This window comes from Polypterus senegalus, chromosome 2 (genome assembly GCF_016835505.1).
Source record: "Polypterus senegalus isolate Bchr_013 chromosome 2, ASM1683550v1, whole genome shotgun sequence".
NCBI classification, from domain to species: Eukaryota; Metazoa; Chordata; class Cladistia; order Polypteriformes; family Polypteridae; genus Polypterus; species Polypterus senegalus.
Window position 1 is genome coordinate 134,161,330 of NC_053155.1, and position 17,984 is coordinate 134,179,313.

General features: G+C 39.1%; 1 protein-coding gene across 1 annotated transcript in view; it reads left to right on the forward strand.

Annotated features, from left to right (window-relative positions):
• Positions 1 to 1,257: 1,257 nt before the first annotated feature.
• The window catches only part of LOC120523388 (transmembrane protein 255B), a 208,394-nt gene continuing 191,667 nt past the window's right edge, over positions 1,258 to 17,984 (forward strand). Inside the window, exon 1 of the mRNA XM_039744663.1 lies at positions 1,258 to 1,654. Within this exon, the coding sequence (XP_039600597.1) occupies positions 1,606 to 1,654 (49 nt within the window). The 5' untranslated portion in view covers positions 1,258 to 1,605. The remainder of the gene's footprint in view (positions 1,655 to 17,984) is intronic.

Consider the following 17,984-nt stretch of genomic DNA (forward strand, 5'->3'; position numbering starts at 1 on the left):
TTTTAGGTGCATAACAGCAGAAGGCTTCCTCACCACTTCTTTTATGTTTAGCTCTTGGAATAATAAGCAGACACTCATTTGAAGATCTAAGGTTCCGATTAGGAGTTTGAGGTGTAAGACATTTCAAAATGTAGGATGGAGCAGGCTCATTACAATAAAAAAATAATAAATAGATTTGTGAAATACCAATACATCATGAATTTAACGGGGCCCTTCTTGCATAAATCATATAGTCTAAGTCCAGCCTTTCCTTTATCTGTTAGTGTACTACTTGGAAGCCTACCATACCTTAAAGATTTCAGTTTGTTTTTACTTTTCAAAGCACAAAGAACCAACTTCATATGTAGAGAACCCTTCCCAAAATGGAATGGTGCTTTGTGAAGCATTGGTTCTGAAGAAACATAGAATCAAATAAAGAACAATAAAATGCTATTAAAGTACCATTATTTTAAATAGTGTATTCTTGGATATTTATTGAGACTGTTATGGTTCTAAATAAAAGTTTCCTTCTGGAACCTTCATGTGGATGCCTTCCCTATGGCATCAATCTAAAGTTTCACTTTACCAGTGCCAGTTTACAATCATCCATACACTTGACTTTGAGGGCAATATGCTAGCTCAAGGAGAGCCTGCAGTGTGCCTGAGCAAGGAATTTGAACCCATGACGGTAGGTCTGTGAGACAGGACTGCTAATCTCTTTGCTCTCAGTCGCCTGTTTTATTCAGTTTAATTCTATTTATGCTGGTTGTTTAATGTGACAGTTTGGGTGGTGTTTTCCTTGAAAGGTATAAATAACGGTGCCAACTATACCTGATTATTTTATCCGATTCCTTCAATGTAAACATGACTGAAAGGAAAAAATATTTTTCTTTGATTGTGCTTGTACGGCATATATACCGTTCATTTATTGATCACACTTGATTTGCTATTTAATCACTTGTCATTACTCTTGGAGGAGTTAGAACACAGTTTAGCGCTCCGCTGAAATTTGTGTTCAGTTTATTAAATTATACAGCACTTCTTGGAGATGATAGTGCTGTGAAGAGACTCGTTACAGTGGAGGGCACTATATCAATATAAGATGCACGCTCTAGTAACTTTCAAAGACAGGTCGATTGTGGTTTAAACGTGCACCATAAAGGATTAACGACGCAACAAAAAGAATGAAGCGCCACGTTGGCACTGACTGGTTATTGTCGCTCTACGCGGCTCAGGTCACCCCTACATTTTTAAAGAAAAGAGGCGATCGGAGGAGCGTGTCGGCTTAAAAGCGACTCTGGCGGCTCTCACGTTTCCCTGCCCCGCTCGCGTTACACTGCCGGACACTGTTACCGGTATAAATTCCGAGTCGTAGATCTGTTTCAGGAGCTGTCCATCCACAACGCGCTCCCTCTCATTACCTTAAAACATCGGAGGCATTTTTTTTTTTTACCTGAACAAAGTCTAGTCTGATCGCCGTACCAGGTGCAAGTCTCCCAACTGTCCGTTCTCATCAGACATATTGGAGTTGTTCCGACTGGACAGGGTTCCGTCACCGCGGCCACTTTCAGCAACCCCCGCTGCGCCTAAACGGACATAAGCTGCGCTCGACTACTGACGGACAACATGCAAGCACCGCCGCTGCCAGGCTCACTGGCTATGCTGGACCCCGCAGGTACATTTTATTGGGGTATCGGGATGGGAGGTCATAATTAGGGGAACTGAAAAAATAGGAATAGTTATATAGAGAATAAAAATGTACTTTTCATCAAATACTGTTATCCGATAAAAACAGTAACCATAACTTTATAGATATCTGGCTAAAGGATTCTCTTTAAAATTGACAGCGTGACATTCAGCCATCGTGATCAGTCAGTTTTATATAGCGCCTCTTGTATTGCAGTTCAAAAATAAGAACCGATCAACATGATTGATTGTAACATATTCTCAAATCCACTTAATTCAAGATCTGGATATGATAAAACACAAATCGGAAACCAGCCACCTACGGGGTTCCAATCCAGTCACGCATACCCTCACAGAATCACCGATCCACTTTGCGCCAACCTTTTTGAGATGCGGGGAAAATAATCGGAGTACCGAAGAAACAATGCAAACTCAACACAGGGCGCAGATAACCGTGTCAGAACAGTCGATTCTCGTCACCCAGCAATAGATATGGATTCGAAGTGAGGGATGAGAGGTAGCAATTAATAGCAACAACAATAATAATAATAATAATAATAATAATAATAATAATAATAATAATAATAATAACGTGATTTTGAGAATGTTGTAAGACTTTAATCACATTACTATAATAGCAACGAGAACAAAAATATCAACAGTAAGTACAAGGACTAGACATTAAAATCGGTGTCACTGTTGTGATTCTAGGAAGTGTCATGATCGGATTCAACACAACCTCAGGGCAGTTACCTGGCAAGTAATTCAGCCTCAAACTGTATGTAGGGAAAATATAAGACACGCGCACACATACATGGTGAAAAAAATAGCTGATGGTGGAAAAACAGAATACTAGTGTCGAATTGGCAGATAACATTCATAGTAGTAACATACACTCTTTTCATCCCGGAGAAGGGCGATGGTTTTCTCAGAGCGCTGCACCTGTCCTTCCACTTAACGTATTGGCTTATGAGTCTGAACTGACAGTGCGCGAGTTTCTGCTTGAATGTGTCCTGAGGCGGACCGGCAGCTCGTCTAGGATTGGTTCCGGACTTGCGTTCAATGCAGCACGGGAAATTTCGATACCCGCTATTATTATTATTATTATTATTATTATTATTATTATTGTTGTTGTTGTTGTTGTTGTTGTTTCTTGTTTTTGTTCTTGTTGTACTTTTTCAAAAGTATAATTAATATACACTGAAGTGGTAGTACTGTGGTGGGCTGTCGCCCTGCCTGGGGTTTGTTTCCTGCCTTGCGCCCTGTGTTGGCTGGGATTGGCTCCAGCAGACCCATGTGACCCTGTAGTTAGAATATAGCGTGTTCGATAATGGATGGATGAAGTGGTAGCAACGTTTTGTTGTAATTTCTTTAATTCATTGACACTGTTTCCTTTCATTTTACTGTTTTAAGGTTCCTGGAGCTCTTTATATAGTGAGTTTCATTTTGCAGACTTTTCAAAATTTCATTTCATTTTTCACCATGACTACTTTGATCTAAATTATTGTCTTCCTTTTTTTATCCCGGTGTGATCCTATAATTTGTCTGACTGGTAATAATAAGGTATGAGGTTCTATGAAATTAAATTTTAAAATAAGCAAACAAAAATAGACACCACAGGTCTTATGTACATTTTTATTTCTAGTCATAATTACTAGGAAGGTGACACTACGCTTTGACCTCTTCTGTAATGCTTTGTGTCGAACTCACCCCAATAAACTTTTATAGAAATGTTTGTATTTCCAGAGGAGGCAGCACTCCGGTTTCTGCCATTGACTGCATGTTTAAGGATGTTTTCCTCACACTCAATTATAGCTACACTGGTTCTTTAATGGTATTTTTATTGGGTTGTGTGCTTCCTCACAGAACCTTTACTTGACAAAGAAGAATTTTGTTCTTTGAAGTTGGCTCTTTGGGCTTTCTAAAGGTTCCTAATATGTGGATAAAACATAAATGTTTAATGTCTAGTGGGCTACCTAGGATGATACAACATATCACAAAATCCTAAATTTAGCTTGTGTTAATATATTCATCGAGTCCTTTTAAAATCACAAACTCACTGGTATTTCACAAGTCTGCTGTAATCTGTTCATGGTTAATTATGAAATTTGTTGCAGATCTAAGAAAATAATATTTCTTTCTGGGATCTTCATGCAGATGGTCCTTTTGAGATCCAAAAATGGTTCCCCAATGGCACTGCTCTGAAGAACCTCCTTGGCATCTTTATTTTTTTAGATTGTGAGGTAGGCTCTACCCCTCCATGAGCCTCAAGTGAATGAAACAAGTCGGGGGACAGATTATGGGAGTTGCACATTTGCGTTAAGTTGATGTGACTGAAGTAGACCATCATACTGTTATATATTAATAATTAATGCATCATTGATTTTCAAGACACCCACATTCTATTACAGAGTGCAAAGCCACACTCACACACTGACCCCTGGCCAAAGCCAAAGTCAACAGTAGGCACCTTGGGCAGTATATAAATTAGGCACTTTGTATGTGTATAACTTTTATATTTAAAACTTAACTCTCATTTTGTGCATTATTATTGAGTAATGTAAAAAATAAATAAATAAAAACTCTTTTAAAGATGCCACCCTAAGCAAAGTGCTGCCTGATGGGATTGCCCTTTCTCTTCACCGACATGCCGACCCTGCCTAGCAACACAGATTTCTAAGTTTAGACTAAACCATAAGAGCTTGGAGAACTTCACTGAGCAGTTGCTGTCGACACAGGGAATATGGCGGGGATGAACAGTAATTGAAACTCATCTGGAAATGCTAACCCAGCAACACTTGGACACCTTTCTTTGGACACTTCTTCCAGAATTAAATACTCTCAGCTTTGTAAGTAGACCCAATCCAACTGAGCTCAAATCGTACAGCCGAATCTGAAATTTAAAATGATGTGCAAAAGCATCAACAAGAATATGAGAAGAACATGCAAACTCTATGAGGAAAGGGCTAGGCTACTGTTAGTCATACAATAGTGTGTAAATATTTAAAAAAACCTATTATGATGTAGACAAAAACAAAAAAACTAATAATATTATAATTGAATTTCAATAATGTAACCACATTTCAGAGTTTTTAATCTTTCTCACTCTATTGTGTATCCTTCTTATGAATTGTACTGAAACGTGAGATTCACTAAGTTCTACAAGTCCACTAAACAAAGCCTACTGAGAATGTTTGGATCAGAGAACGCTATGACAAGTCAAGTTTTAAAAGAGCAGAGCCACACACTCCTTAAATAAGAAACATACAGTCATTATCAGCACCCCTGGAATTTTCCCAGAAAATGCACCATTTCTCTCAGAAAATTGTTGCAATTCCAAATGTTTTGCTATATACAGTACATGTTTGTTTCCTTTATGTGCATTGGAGCAACACAAAAAACAGAGAAAAAAAGCCAAATCTGACATCATGTCACACAGAACTCCAAAAATGGGCTGGACAAAATTATTGGCACCTTTTTAAAATTGTGAGTAAATCATTTTATTTCAAGCATATGATGCTCATTTGAACTCACCTGTGACAAGAAACAGGTGCTGGCAATATAGCAATCGCACCTGAAGCCAGTTAAAATGGAGAAAAGTTGACTCAACCTTTCTGTTGTGTGTCTGAGTGTGCCACACTAAGCACGGAGAACAGAAAGAAGAGCAGAGAATTGTCTGAGGACTTGAGAACAAAAATTGTGGCAAAATATCAACAATCTCAAGGCTACAAGTCCATCTCCAGAGATCTTCATGTTCCTTTGTCCAATGTGCGTAACATAATCAAGAAGTTCACAACACATGGCACTGTAGCTAATCTCCCTATACGTGGACGGAAGAGAAAAATTGATAAAAGACTGCAATGAAGGATAGTCTGAATGGTGGATAAACAGCCTCAATCAACTTCAAAACATATTCTGCAGACTTAGGGTGCAACAGTCTCAGCTTGAACTATCCGTTGACATCTAAATGAAATGAAGCGCTATGGCAGGAGAGTATGGAGGATCCCATTGCTGACAAAGAAACATAAAAAAGCCAGACTATAGTTTGCCAAAATGTACTTGAGGAACCCAAAATCCTTCTGGGCGAACGTCTTGTGGACAGATGAGACCAAGGTAGAGCTTTTTGGTAAAGCTCATCATTCTACTGCAGTGGTTCTCAACCTGAGGGGGCCCCTAGGGGAAGCAACAAAAAGGGGACGAAGATGTGAAAAAAAGAAAACAAGAATCAAAAATTTGAAAAAAACATCTGTTGAAACCAAAACAAATTAACTTAAACTACATTCTGATATTAGAACAATAAATATAGAGTTAGATAAATGTCGATAAAAGTTATATATATATGTGTATATATATATATATAAAGGTATAATAAAATATGCATCTACATTTCAAAAAAATGTTAGGGGGGCGCGATTAAAACTGTTATGAAAACTTGGGTTGCAAATACTTAAAGGTTGAGAAACGCTGTTCTACTGTTTACAGAAAACGGAATGAGGCCTACGAAGAAAAGATCACAGTACCTACAGTCAAACATGGTGGAGGTTCTAAGATGTTTTGGGGATGTTTTGCTGCCTCTGGCACTGGATGCCTTGACTGTGTGCAAGGCATCATGAAATCTGAAGACTAACAAAAGATATTGGGGAGCAATGTAGGGCCCAGTGTTAGAAAGCTGGGTCTGCGTCAGAGGTCATGGGTGTTCCAGCAGGACAATGACCCCAAACATACCTCTAAAAGCACCCAGAAATGGTTGAAGACAAAGCGCTGGAGAGTTCTGAAGTGGCCAGTAATGAGTCCAGATCTAAATCCGATTGAACACTTATGGAGAGATCTCAAAATTGCTGTTAGGAGAAGGCGCCCCTCAAAACTGAGAAACCTTGAGCAGTTTGCAAAAGAAGAGTGGTCGGAAATTCCAGTTGAGAGGTTTAACAAGTTTGTAGATGGTTATAGGAAGCACTTGATTTCAGTTATTTTTTCCAAAGGGCGTGCAACCAAATATTAAGTTGAGGGTGCCAATAATTTTGTCCGGCCCATTTTTGGAGTTCTGTGTGACATGATGTCAGATTTGGCTTTTTTTCTGTTTTTTTGTGTTGTTCCAATGCACATAAAGGAAATAAACATGTATATACTAAAACATTTGTAATTGCAACAATTTTCTGGGAGAAATGGTGCATTTTCTGGGAAAATTCCAGGGGTGCCGATAATTTTGGCCATGACTGTAAGAAAAATGAGAAACAAGAGGATACCATACAGTCCAAAGCACTTTGAGCTACATTTTTTTGTATGCATATGTGCTATATAAATAAATGTTGATTGATTGATTGATTGAGTCCATTTGTTCAGCTAATAGCTAAGCTGTCCCAATATCCCATCTAGATTCCTCCTAAAGGTTGTCAGGGTTTTTGCTTCAACTTCATATCTCGGTAGTTTGTTTCAGAGTCTTACAACTTCTTTGAATAAAGAAGTGCTTCCTAGCTTCAGTCTTTAATGCACCTCCCCTTAATTTTCATTGATGTCATTGAGTACGAGATTCACCCTTAAGTTGAAAGAAAGTTGCTGGATCTACTGTATCCGATGTCTTTGAGGATTTTAAATATCTGGATTATGTCCTCATGCTCCTCTGCTCTAGACTAAACAGGTTTATTTTTTTGTGTCTGTCAGAGTAGGACATGTCCTTAAGTCCTGGAATGCACTTGGTTGCTCTCCTCTGCACAGCTTCAAGTGTGCTTTGTCTTTCTTTAAACTGTGGTGACCAGAAAAACACACAATACTCCAAATGTATTCTTGCTAGTGCATTATATAGTTTGAGCATTTCTTGAGTTATATGACATAAAAATTACATTTCATTTGCCTTTATAATTGCTTCTGTGCATTGCTTAGACAGTGGAAATTTTGTGTCAACATAAATCTCTAAATCCTTTTCAGAGGCTGCGTCCGTCTTATATTTATAACTGATGTTATAAACATTGAACAGGATAGTCACTGAACTCCTACTTTGCCAATATGCTAACTCAAAATGACGTAAATGAACTCTGTATGGTTATATTGGGATCATGAAACACTAGCATAGTTGAATTTACATTAGCCCCTTTGTCATGTTTAATTAACAAAAATAAACTTTCAAGGGGAAAGGATACTGTTGGCCCTTTCATCCATCCATCCATTATCAAATCCACTTAATCCTGGTCAGAGTCACAGGGCTTGTCATCTATCCCAGCAGCATTGGGTGTCAGTCCTTTGCAGGATACCCTCACGCATACACTGTCACTAATTCATACCAGGCCAAATTGGATACAGGAGCAAGACAGAAGCAGTGATCTCATGTTTATCTAATGTTGATCTTCAGCTACATCAGTCAGTCTTTTTTTGTATATTTGAGCAAATGCATGAGAAAATATATCTTCTCGCTACATAATATGACAGCACCCATTTTTCCCATTTTTGAGGCCTACATGAAAATCAATATGTTGTGAAGGAAAACAGAAGCTTCACTTTTTGCTCAGCTGAAATAATTCAATGAGGGCTTTGTTACTTTTGTTACTTCTTAACTTTTAAGCTGCAGACCATACTCACTAAAGACATTCACTAAGACTTTCATCTCCTTCGCTAATATTTTTTAATAGGAGTAATGCCAATGGGTAAAACGTTTTTGGAGAAGTTCTTATGGTAACATTCGTATCTTGCCTGGTGCTAAGCACAGTCAGGTCAGTGCATTTTTGTTGTAAACAGATATCTTTTTTTATTAATTTTAATTCATTAAAAGCAAATAACAATCCATACAATCAAATTAAACTTATCAAAACCAAAATTCCATCCCTACCCAAAAGGAAGAAAGAGAGGAGAGCCAGCCAACAAAGGAAATCTTTGAAGCAGCAAGGAAGGAAGAGTAGCCTTTTCCCCAATATACAAGGTTATTCTAAAATGTTATTGATTAGATCCTGCCATATTTAAAAAAAAGTTTTGAACAGATCATCTAATTGAGAATTAGATTTTTTCCCTTTCAGATAAGTATAGGTAATCAGTTATCCACTGACTTAAAGGTGGTGCGCTGGGATTCTTCCTGTTGAGCAAGATAAGTCTACGTGCAGATATCTTTATTACACAGCAATGTTAGAAACAAAGTGTGAGGGTCTGAACCCTCAACTGTTTTTAATTTTGGAAGGACCAGGAGATGAAAAAGGCATAAATGGGTAGGCAGTACTCAGATTCAGGGACAGACACCATGAAAATAACCGAGCCAGCAAGCAAACCTGTAATTAAATTATACTAGAAGCAAATTCTGGATGAAATGAGCAAGAACCAAAGAAAATATGAAGGAGTACACGCAGTGATTTGTATCTCAAAATGGTGATACCTTATATTGATGATCAATGATAACATCAATTTTCCTGTCAGCTAGGGCCACTTTAACAGCAAGCAGTCCACAACTGATAAACAAAATGGGAGCAGTCATAAGGAAACATCTCAAAATGGCAAGTCAAGTTGTAAAAGAGTCTACAAATGGCAGTATCATAACAGAAAAAAATATAAATCATACAGAATCCAAATAATAAAGAAAAGAATACATGGAAATTAAAGAAAAAAAAAACTAAATAAAATTCACGCAAGTCTTAACAATGCTTTTGCTTCATAATAACTCTATAGCTACTGTAACATGGCCAGGAAAGCAGACTGTCATAGGAAGGCAAACATTTGTGGTTTCAACCAGGTCAACCCATTTAATAATAACAAAAATATAGCAGCATGATGGTGAAAATGAAACAACATAATATATGGCTCTTAATAGCCTCTTTGTGAACAGTATTTTGGTTAGCTACATATTTGGAGCTCTGTCCTCCTCTTTAGCTGGTCAAAGTCTGACACCATGTTCCCTGGAAGGCCAGTTTTTATACTGTTGGTCCCACAATGGGTGGAGTCTTCTCTGAGTCTTGTGGGAGGGGCTAGGCATCATCTTTAATTGGCTTTTCAATACTACTGAAGAAAGAAAAGATACTATTAGAGTTTGCGGCCCCTCGCGTCCCATGGTGGAACTCCTTAAATCACCAGAGTCAGGAAGGTGGTCCCCAGGTGCACATGTGTGACACTACTAAGAAAAAAACTCACTGATGGTGTGCAAGCACAACGTGTGCAGACATGTTGTTATGCAGTGGCTCAAAAGGGAAGGAAGGGCACTATAAGGAACATGATTTATTACAATTTAAACCTGGACTCAAATTTGTGCCCACTTTTCTTCCTGTGTTTTTTAATTTCATGGTAAATTTGGATGTAATTTCAGGGGCAAAAAATGAATTTTCATAATTTGTGATTATGTTAGGTTATCAGAAAAGGCACTATATCCTCTTTACTGTGTATATGCAGTACTTTATTTTCCTAATATAACACATCTTAAAAAGACAGAAGTTACATGACATACCAAATGGATCTAAACAGCTAGAGTTCAAATAATAGTACATTAAATTACAGGTTTTCATTTTTTTCTGTGTCTACTTGAAGTGAGATATTCAAGTAACCACTAGAACTGGTCATGTAGATTTATATTGTTTTTGTGCATTAGACTTTCAGCACGGAAAACTACATTTTGTTGTGATCCAGTGTGACGGTCAGGGCCGTCTTAACTTATTGGCACAATGGGCACTGACGTAGGAGCATAGGGGCCCATGATGTTTCTGATACCTATGTATGTTTCTCTTTTGCTATCAAAACAGGGCCCTAGTGCATTACTTTGCCCGGGTGCCTATAATGCTTTTAAGATGGCCCTGGTGACAGTCTGGGTTAGCTCCACAATCCCTTGTAGCTACTGGGAGTCTCTTAAACTCAGAACCATCAATAGTCATAGACTGAGATGACCTGGGCAAATGAGGGCACACACACGAGGCAAGGGTTAGGTGTAAAAGTGCTCAGTGATTTTATTAAAAATAATCAGTCCACAAACAGTGTTCATATAAATAGTGCAATGAATCCAAAGTCTTCTTCAATAAATAAATATTCCACAAAACTGTACGACATGGAAGTTTAATTAATCCATAAATAAATAACCTTTTAAAAAAACAAGGTTAAAATCCATGGCAGGGAATTGTTCTTTAAAAATTTACAAGCCTTGGTACCTTCATCTAAAAGTTGACTTCTCCCCAGCTTACCCTCTTTGGATTTAGCAGCACAAGGAGATGTCCTACCATGACAGGCATGACCAACCTTCTTGATCCAGGCTTGGGTCCCTGCTGCCATCTAAGGCCCCAGCAGGGCGCAGCACCAAATCTCCCTTCTGCAACTCCTGCCACCACTCCTCGGGCTTACATGGGAGTCCAGCTTGAGCAACGGGTCGCTCTAGTTACCTAGGGGCGCTCAGCCGGAGTGACTCTCTTCAGCCCACTTGAGTGTCACCTCTACACTCCTCCTTGGGGCTCTTCACCCGGCTGCCTGCCTCCACTCTGCCGTGCACTGGCTTTTGCCAATCCTGCCGTCTCTATCATTCCTTCTTTAAACCTCCCATCACTTTCTCTGTAGGCTCCTTCTATATTGGCTCGCCTAATTGGGTGCAGGTATGATACACCATTCCCTTCAAGGTAAGAATGTGGCACCTGAATAATGCTTGGATTCGCATGTGTGTGCGTAATCCGCCAATCACTCCAACCATCCTTGTAGAAGAGCATGTTTGAGCTGCACCCAATTGAAGCCTGCACTTCTGAAGAGCTGATTATTTATTTAAAATCACACTTCAGCATAAGCCATTCATTACATCCAGAATCTTCAAGCACAATATAAATTCTTATATAGATATTATATGTATCAAGATCTTTCACTATAAAAAAAGATAAATAAAATAAAAGTAGCTGCTGTCAACTTTTGGGTTTTGTAACAAAATCTTTATTTTGGATTCCATGTTATGATAGATTACAATGACTTCATCTTTTTAATAGCTATATCTTTCTCTATTGGTAGCAGCATAAGTTTGGAGAGCTGTTCCTGTCCACAGTATTGGTGTATTAAATAGTGCCACTGAGGCAAGGAACATTTTTATTACAATCCCCAATAAATATCCTAATACTGTATACCTAATCCACATTAAATATGTATTGCATACAACAGGCAAAATAATATAAATAATTAATGCATACATGTAAATATGTGAAAACAGTAAAAATGATTAGGTCAAAATCAAAAAAACAAACAAAATGGGCTTTAAAAGTAATACACACATATACATTTTTCACTGCTTCTCTTTCACACACACACACACACACACATATATATATATATATATATTTTTATTGAGTTTTGTGATTGTAGTAATTGAATACAAAACAAACCAGCTTTTTCATGTACTTTACATGCTTCTCTGAATAGTTTGGCACTTTTAAACTCTGCCCTGCAAGCTAAAAGGCATCTGCATTTTCTAACAATATACATGCAGTGTGAACTAAAGAGACATAGCACCTTAACATTCCAGAAATTGTCACAATTTTATAGAATATCATCTGACATAAACACAACAGGCTATGTTAAAAATTGAGAAACTGAAACAGCTATATCACTTACTGACATGTAGCTTCAAAATGAGCATGTGTCATTTTTGTGCTGCATGGAAGTGGTGTAAATTTTAGTTTTGAGATATTTTAAAAGTTTAAAATGGAAATAGTTCTTAAAATTCTTAAAGGCGGAATATAAACTGAGCAATTCATATTTATGTAATTCTTTTTGTTCATACTTAACTCTGATTTGTTGGATTGTTATTTCGTAATTAAAAAAAAAATACTTGCCTTGTCTACTCACCCGTTGCACCGGCCTGCCTATCAGCATACATTTGAGCAGGGAAATCTTTAGTCAGCAGTTGCTGTTGACACAGGCAATGTGTCAGGGATCTACAGCAATTAAAACATCGCTGCAAACATTAAATTAGAATCAAGCTATTTTAATATACCCAGCATTGCTTGGATACCATTCTTTAGTGAGGTTCATGCAGAATGAAAAACTCTGAGCTCAGTCAGTAGACCTGATCTGTTTTAGTTGCAATTTAATTGAGTTAATAGGCAGATAATGTTGTGTTTTAGTTTATAAATCTCTAATAGTATTTGAAAGTGGTAGCAGCTAATAATTGTAACAATTCAACCAGAAAAGCTGCTGTTATGAGCAAAGTGAATATAGCTACTTTCAGCATCATACAAAAGACACAAAACACATCTTATAAAACATTTTTAGAAACAATAAAAGGAAGTTGTTTTGAGATATCTTTTGTTTTCTTTATAAAAATAATAATGAAAAGAGACAAAAAGAAGGACTAGGTCTCCATGTAACGTCTGAGATGCAGTAGGCACAAAATGCTGAAAATGCAGGCTATAAGTCATGTGCAACATTTTATTGGCTCTTGTAGCCTGGTAATAACTTCTCTGAGGGAGTCAATCCTTGTTTATTGGTAGTCAGGCCCAAAATGAACAAGTGGTTCCTGTGCAGAGGATATTAAATAGCTGAGAAAGCAGAAGGGGCGGGGCCAGTGATGTACAGACTGGACGTGATGTCCGTTGTCTTACTTAAGAGATCTCCTCCACTCTACAGCACACCTGTGAGAAACTCCTAATGTGCGTGTGCAAGTCTATATTTTATATATATAATACTGTGAAAGCCCAGGGCACTTACAGGCACCTTAACCCAACACAGACGGGCACAGTGAAGAGTTTAGCACCCAGCACACGGTTTATTTACACAATTTAGCACAGTGCACAAACCACCACAGCCCATCACAGTCCCTTCTTTGCTGCCACTCCTTCCACCTCCACTCCTCTTTAGGCTTTGTCCTCTTCCTCCCGACTCTTGCCATCAAGTGGTGGTAACTGGCCCCTTTTTATAGGGCACCCGGAAGGACTTCTTCCAACAGCACTTCCAGGTGTGGTGGAAGTGCTGTCAAATACGGCCCAGTAAAAGTCCAGTTGCCCCTGGCAGTGGCCACAGGTCCCAAGAGTGTTGAGCTTCCATGCTTACAACCCATGTCCCCGCTGCAAGCCAAGGAGGTTGCCCTCTACCGCTCTATGGGTGAAACGGCCTTTAAAAATACACCCTCCGGCTGGTCCTTCCATACTCAGGACTATATATGTAGTGGCCACTGTAGTGTGCCACAAACTTCAGATACAATTGCACAAACTCCAGTCCCAGACCCAAATAAATGTTTTGTATCACAATACCTTTCTACAGGTCTCACAATAACCAATTCTCTTTTCTTTTTTATTTCTTTCATCACTCCTTCCTTCACTCCTCTATAAGCGTTTTCCACTTCCAAACAACACCAACTCCCTGAATGAGATGAGTAGTTCCCTTTTATGCTCTACCCAGTAGCACTTCTGGGGCCAAAGTGGGGACAGTACCTCCCTGCAGCTCCCCTTGGCTGCAGCCATGGAACCCAGCAGGGTTACCTAACAGGACTACAGTTCCCAAAAAAAGCCCTGCTTCTGTGTGAATGGGTGCACCAGTCTAGGAGAGGTGCCACCTAGCATGCTGGGGAAGCATATGGTCTTGAAAGGCTTCCCCCAGTTCTTGATCATACCCTCCTCCCAGCTAGGCAAGGATGTTCTGATCAAACCTGCCAGGATGCCAATCCATCCATGTTAGCATGGCATGCCAGCTTCCTGGATAAGACAGGGAATGGGGTTGTCCAATCTGGGATGCCTGTCCATCCCTGCTGTCCATCATAATATCAGTTAATTTACTTAACCTATTGAATTCAGTTTTAGAACTGCAAGAAATCAAAGACTACACATGGTAAGAACCAGCCCTAGGTGGGTCATAAGTCTATGTTATGCACTCAAGTACAGACCAGCACTTACAAATACTGAGGGGACAGTTCATCTAAAACATGTTGGTTCAACTCAAGTATCTCCTAAGACATTCCCTTCCACTGTCCACACTATTATAGATACAGCAAAATGAAAACATTATGAACAAATAAATTTAAAACAAAGTAAATTTTAAATACAATTACAATGAACAAAATGGACATTTACTGTTGTTTTTGGGTGGCACGGTAGCACAGTGGCAGTGCTGCTGCTTCACAGTAAGGACACCTGGATTCTCTTCCTGGGTCCTCCCTGCATGGAGTTTGCATGTTCTCCCTGTGTCTGCGTGGGATTTTCTCAGGGTGCTCCAGTTTCCTCCCACAGTCCAAAGACATGCAGGTTAGGTGCATTAGTGATCCTAAATTGTCCCTAGTGAGTGCTTGGTGTGTGTGTGCCCTGTGGTGGGCTGGCATCCTGCCTGGGGTTTGTTTCCTGCCTTGCGCCCTGTGTTGGCTGGAATTGGCTCCAGCAGACCCCTGTGACCCTGTAGTTAGGATATAGCAGGTTGGATAATGGATGGTTGGATGTTGTTCTTAGAAAGAAATCATGCAATAGACCTGATATACAGTATACAGAAAACCAGAATACTGTAGTCAGGACAAAGACTGACTTTATGATGAGGAAAGGCCCTACACAGACATGTATTTTGTGAGCACGGAAAAACTTCTAGGACAATGTCATAGGATGATGAAATATTTAGATGTATAATATATGGTATATTGCATATGTTGTTTTGATACCTCTGTAATATTGAAATATAGAGTGTATTAAGAGTTTTTACAAATTAGGCTGTTAGGTTAGTATTCTCATTTTTAATCTGGATCTTGTCAGCATGGCTTTCTTCTGGTTTGGTGTGACATCTGATTCTGTCTCATTTGGTCTAACTCTGCACTGTCTCAAGTCAGAAGTCAGAAGGACAATGAGAAAGACATTCCTGTGCAGAAGTCTTCTGATATATGACCTCATCCGTGTTCTCTCCTCCTCTGTCCTTTTATCTTCTGCTCATTGGTTGCCAGGAGTTGCTGGTTTGCTTTCCCCATTTCATACCTGCTCCTTTGCATGGTGTTTTGTCTTTGACCTGCTGATGCTGTCTGTAATGAGGAGCAGCCTCACTAACCAAACAAGCCTTATAAACTGAACAGTATTCTGTTATGTTCTGGTGTGTAAATTCTTACTGTTAATTTACTCCTACATATAAGTTTTATTTTTACTTTATGCCAGGGTATTTGAAGGCTGTTCTAATTGTGTATATATTTCATTCTGGTTTATCTTACAATTTCTTGTGTTGCTTTGCATGACATTTTTATGTTCTTTCCTGAAGCACATTGTAATGTGCCATGTAGAAAGTCATGACGTGTCATTTTTCTAACCCACTTTATCCAGACAAAGGTTGGCTGGGGCAAGGGTGCTGGAGTCCATCCCAGGTAGCACAAGGCAGGAACAAATCTTGGATAGGGCACCAGTCCATCGCAGGGCAAACACACACATCCACACCCATGCATACACACACCCTACAGCCAGTTTAGAGTTGCCAACTCACCTAACCTGCATGTCTTTGGATAGTGCGAGGAAATCCATGCAGACAGAGGAAGATCTGGGTGTTCTGTCTGTGAGGCAGCAGTGCTACCACTGTGCCACTCTGCCATCCCATATAGAAATTGCTAAATAAAGTTTAAAAAATGATGGGTTAATTGGAGAGAATTCTTCAAGAATTAATGCGGCAGTGAAGACCATCTTGTTGACTTGGGACCCCTAATGTTAAGATGAGAACTGCTCAAGTAGCATGTATGACGGCAGGAGGAATGGCTGTTGGCAGCAGATAAAGGGAGCACTGGGAACTAGAATAAAGCTGAGCCAAATCCATCTTCCACTCTGTAATGTAGGTGGAAGTGGTGGAGTTACAAGAATCCTACTAACCCATAAAGAACCTTAGAAGAATGTAACGGAGCAGGCCTTTATTCTTCTACCTTTCTGGGTGAGGCAGCAGTGACAGTCCTGAAGTAGGGAGCACCAGAATCCTGTTGGCCATGAACTAAATGGGTTTTTTTTTTAATAATATAAACAAATAAATAAATAAGCTTGGCATTCCAAGTAATGGCTCATCAACACCCCCATAGGCTGGACAGCAAAATATTATTCTTAGAGAGACTTAAAGTAATTAGGCAATCGAGCAGATAAGCACCCTGTGCTTTTGTGCAGTACATTAAGGTGGCAGAACAATGTGTTCTTGCTTCTGCCGTGAAGAAGAAGTTGGAATTACACTGATTGATTGACAGTGTTTCTTTGACATGCTGAAAACCTGAGATGTCTTCAGCATGCAAGTGTTGCATAATTTAGCTGGCTAATGTTACTTAATTGATTAGGGGATTTTCTTCACCATCATTATGGGCTGAATTGTTGGGAAGAATTGCCAAAGTAGTTATCTAAGAATTGCGAAGTAAGTATAATTTATGTAAATCATTGATTGCAATATATTTTATAATCTATTAATTGGTATATTTCATTGCTCTTGTAAAGTAGCTTTTATTGGGTTCCTCTTGAAAAGATGTATGAAATAAAATGGGATGAACAGATGTTTCTATGGCAGAATGTATTCAACCCTTTTATTAGCAGTTTAATGATAAGTCACATTATGGAATAGAAAGAAGCCCGATGCCACCTGCTATGTGAAGTGTAAAGATGACATTGGTCCATGAACACTGCTTCATAAGGTGGCAGGAGAACCCTGAAGGTCATTTCACTCCAAAATAAATTATCCAAATAACTCCAGTGCCTCTTGTGATGTGTCGCACTTAGTCACGTCCCTTACATTCTTTAATTCTATTCATCATGTGACACTTTTTCTATCCCCTGCAAGTCTGCTTGCTGACAGTATTTAAAGATGCCTCTGTTTTCATGCCATCCACCTATCATGCACACATCCTTATGTTTACCCATTAAGACAGTTGTTCTTCAACTTTGGCCTTTTCTTCTAGAGCTGACAAGGAGGTCCATTTGCAGTACATGAACAGACATCGGTTGGGAATCTGTAATGAAGTGGCTACTGATGTTCTATAATTCAAAGCAACAAAGAATCTCAATGCAGGTCTCTAACCTATATTATTATTTTCCGGACGCTCTAGTTTGACAGCCATGCACATTGTTTGGATTAATTACAATCCTCCTACAGCCCTCAGTTTCAAGCTTCTTCACTCAGATGCCCCTCCTTCATTCCCACCTTTGCTGCCCACTGACCCCAATTAGTTTTTCTGGCATGTATGCCCAATTGCACAAAACAATCATCTTTCTGGAAGGCCCCAATTTGTGTAATGAGAGTGGATATGTGCCAAATGATAGCCATCACTGTGCCCCATCACTCCAACTGCTGTGACGAAGCCTTTAAGAAGTGTTCATCTTCTGTCTCAAACTATCCAGTTGGCAATCTGAAACCTTTGTTGTTCGAAATGGAGATGCTAAGGTTGCAACCTGGAGCTGGGGATTGGAGTTAATTGGGCCGATGAT